Here is a 2,500-nt window from a genome sequence, read left to right as displayed (position 1 = left end):
GGTCAGAAGCAAAGGGATTTCGTGAGGACTCCGCAGGGCGACAGGAAGGCGAGGGCAGACATGGCCGTCTTTAGGCTTAAATCATGAAGGTCTTATACCTTGCAAGTAAAAGAATCCCCGAGTGTCTATCACACGTCTGGGTACTGGAATCGCTTCCCTTTCGTGGTGATTGCTGCAAGCCATTTCATTGATGGTATGATGTATGAGGAAACCGATGCAGACGTGCATTGTTACCGTTCTTATGAATTACCATTGGTGCTATAAAAAATACAGATAGGGACAGGGCGTTCTTCAGATAATAAGCAAATGTATGAAACTGCAATGTGGGTGGGAAAATGCTCACAACCGCGACTGTAATAATTTCCACAAATAAAGGCAAAGGTCTGTCGGAAGAATTCTCTCATGCAAGCACTTGGCGCCTAAATGTCCATGCGGTATTCCTTCAACACGTTCACACACACATGCTTATAGAACACTTCACTGAGAGCTGAATGATGTATAGTACGCGTAGAATCTTCTCTTTGCTTCAACTTACGAGAACCTTCATGATGAATCCTGGATCGAGAATGATGCTCCGTCTTCCTTCTCGCCGCCTTTATATACCGGAGCTGCTGGCGCGCTCAAATGTCAGCGCGCGGATTGACCTTTTGTTGAGACTGCGCCAAGGTGACTCTTTTTTAGGAGGGGACGGCGGTCGACCAGGGAAGTGACGGCTGTACATCCCTCTTTCACAAGAGAATATTAGTAATACCCAAGAGAGAGTAGGAGGGGAGGGAGCGAGAGAGGAGGAGAAAATGATGAAAGGAAAGGAAGGAGACCGAGAGAATAAACTATAGACACAGAGTGAGGGAGAGCCAAGAGAAACCGATAGACAGATGCTCAAGCGGGCAGAAGCGAGTCATAATGTTTACTACCGATGCTCGTAGTACTCGGCGTAAGTCAGCCAAGCAATCGCGCTGCAGATTCATCTGCCGACTGTGTTCGCCAGGCCCCGCGCTGCGCCGCATCCCTTAAGGAATCGCTAGAAATGATGCTGGAAGCCAGTTCTCCGAACCCTAGCAATTATCAATAAGATGATAAAGGTTTACCAGTGGTTATATTAAGGAGTTTCCAATTACGATTTAAAAATGCACTGTAGAATATTAAGGTTCTTTACCGAGCAAAACACACACACGCGCACGCACGCGCACGCACGAACGCCCGTACAAACACACACACACACACACATATTTTACACATTTCATGCATTATACACAATTCATTCGTGTGTAAAATTTAGTTAGCTATTATGACGCACCAACCAAAAAAAGCGTATAGTATAGCCCGTATATATTGTGCGATTGCAATGGAAATCTTTGTGCATTTCATAACAGGGTTATTGGACATGGAAGCAAGTCAGAATTAGTGTCCGTAAAAGCCTAAGTAGTGTAGTAAATACACGGCAGAATTAAAATACACACGGAACCTATTGAACTGCAGGTCTCCGCAATGCGCCATAAAGCGAACTGCACTAAAACGAAAGCGTAATTCGTCATTGAATCCCTGGCAGTCCAGCCACAATCCCCGGCTGGGTATCTGGGCGAGAGCAGAGAGCCAAGGCATGATATGTACAGATGTAACGATGCAGAATGAACACTGTAAGCGACCAAAAGAAAGAGAGAGCGTGTGAGTAAATTGCAGTGACTCTTGGTAGAAAGTTGGATGTTTATGGACCTTCCGTACTGCGAGACATGCCTATCGTGGCACGGAGAACAGATTTGATTTGTCTTTGTTTTTCTTATAAAGCTGAAATCCATACTTAAACAAGGTAATAATGATTAGTGATAATCGATGCGTGAAGACATAACCAAACAAGAAAGGGCTACTATTTCACCATAGTTCAAAAGTGAAGGAGACAACCTTTAAAGTGTTTTGCGGATTGCTGCCATTGTAAGACAGAAATAACGAAATGCCCGTTAATTGTTTGTTTCGATCTTATACGATACCTTTATGGAATTAATATTTCGCTGACTGATAAATCAATTACTTTCAGTTTCGTCAAAACAGGTTTGGGCCTAAATGTGAAGGCCTAACTACGAATATTTAAACAGTTCACTCAGGGATTCTCAGCCAGAGCGGGGCGTTTCGAATAACTGTCGTTCCTACATTATACAGATAAAAGTTTTCATTTCTAAGGGATAGGGAATCCACTCATAGACGGTCTCTAAAAATAGATTTTGATGGATAACCTCAGAGACCCCGTTTATGTGGAGGTCAAGATTATATTCCAGATCCCTTGAACCTTCGTCGTCTCCGCGCAGTCGTTTTGTTTTTTGTTGCCGCGTTTATCCTTGTGCGGGCGGGAAGGAGGAGAAAGTCGCGGGATGGACAGGCGCTGGGCTGGCGGTCCTGCCTCGCGCTGCCGGGGAGGGGCTTTCTTAAAGGGCTGGCTGATGTGTTCAGGCTCTGCGTGTGTGTGTGTGTGTGTGTGTGTGTGTGTGTGTGTGTGTGTGTGTGTGTG

General features: G+C 45.1%; 1 protein-coding gene across 1 annotated transcript in view; it reads right to left on the bottom strand.

Moving 5' to 3' along the window:
• Nucleotides 1-666, bottom strand: part of LOC113819390 (uncharacterized) — a 1,850-nt gene extending 1,184 nt beyond the window's left edge. Inside the window, exon 1 of the mRNA XM_027371629.2 lies at nt 536-666. Within this exon, the coding sequence (XP_027227430.1) occupies nt 536-547 (12 nt within the window). The 5' untranslated portion in view covers nt 548-666. The remainder of the gene's footprint in view (nt 1-535) is intronic.
• Between the last annotated feature and the right edge of the window lie 1,834 nt (nt 667-2,500).

The sequence above is a fragment of the Penaeus vannamei genome, chromosome 8 (genome assembly GCF_042767895.1).
Source record: "Penaeus vannamei isolate JL-2024 chromosome 8, ASM4276789v1, whole genome shotgun sequence".
Taxonomy (NCBI): Eukaryota; Metazoa; Arthropoda; class Malacostraca; order Decapoda; family Penaeidae; genus Penaeus; species Penaeus vannamei.
This window is presented reverse-complemented; position numbering and strand designations above follow the sequence as displayed.